Source organism: Oncorhynchus mykiss, chromosome 19, assembly GCF_057628025.1.
Source record: "Oncorhynchus mykiss isolate SJ-2025 chromosome 19, ASM5762802v1, whole genome shotgun sequence".
NCBI classification, from domain to species: domain Eukaryota; kingdom Metazoa; phylum Chordata; class Actinopteri; order Salmoniformes; family Salmonidae; genus Oncorhynchus; species Oncorhynchus mykiss.
In genome coordinates, this window is record NC_143040.1 from 69,776,750 (window position 1) to 69,777,592 (window position 843).

The following is an 843-nucleotide window of genomic DNA, read 5'->3' on the forward strand; positions in this document are numbered from 1 at the left end:
CCTGAGACCGGGAGATGGTCCAGGATAGAGGTGCAGTCCAGCAGCAGCCTCTGAGGCCCCTGGCAGAGGCCAGGAGGAATGGGCAGATGGGGCATGGGCACACCATGCAGCCTGGGAAGAGACGGGAGGCGGGGGAGACGACGAGGGAGACGAGGGAGACCGGGGAGGGTCAGGGGCATCTTGTCCTGAGGAATTGCTGGTCTCCCGGCGCTCCCTGGGGTTAAAGGTCAAAGGGCTCAGGAAGTGACAAGCAGACCAGAGGTCACCAAGCCATCGAAAGAGGAAGGAAGGAGAGGATGAAGAATGGAAGAGAGGATGGGGTGTCTGAAAAATGCAGGGGTAGAGAGAGAAAGACTGAGTGCTCTATAGCAGCCTGGTGTTGTTGGAGGACTGAGTTGAGCCTTGGCTACTTTCACTCCTCTCACCAAACTGACATGCCTCCCTCCCTCCCTCCCTCTGTTTTCACACTTTCTCACACCTCCCTCCCGCCCTCCTTCGCTCCCTCCTTCCATCCGTCTGTTTTCACACTTTCTCACACCTCCCTCCCTCCTTCGCTCCCTCCCTCCCTCCCTCTTTTCACTCACTTAGCTGGTTAGTCTCTCTCTCTCTCTCTCTCAATTAAATTTCAACTTAAGGGGCTTTATTGGCATTGGAAACTTACAGAATGTTAACATTGTCAAGGCAAGTTAAATAGACAATAAACAAAAGTGAAATAAACAATAAAAAATGTACAGTAAACATTAGACTCACAAAAATTCCAAAATAATAAAGACATTTCAAATGTCACATTATGTCTATATACAGTGTTGTAACGATGTGCAAATAGTTAAAGTACAAAAAGGA

The 843-nt window shown here is 49.5% G+C and overlaps 1 protein-coding gene across 1 annotated transcript in view; it reads right to left on the bottom strand.

Moving 5' to 3' along the window:
• The window catches only part of LOC110519577 (protein EFR3 homolog B), a 55,733-nt gene extending 55,449 nt beyond the window's left edge, over positions 1-284 (bottom strand). The window contains exon 1 of the mRNA XM_090211637.1: positions 2-284. Coding sequence (XP_090067763.1) covers positions 2-179 — 178 coding nt within the window. The 5' untranslated portion in view covers positions 180-284. The remainder of the gene's footprint in view (position 1) is intronic.
• Positions 285-843: the final 559 nt, after the last annotated feature.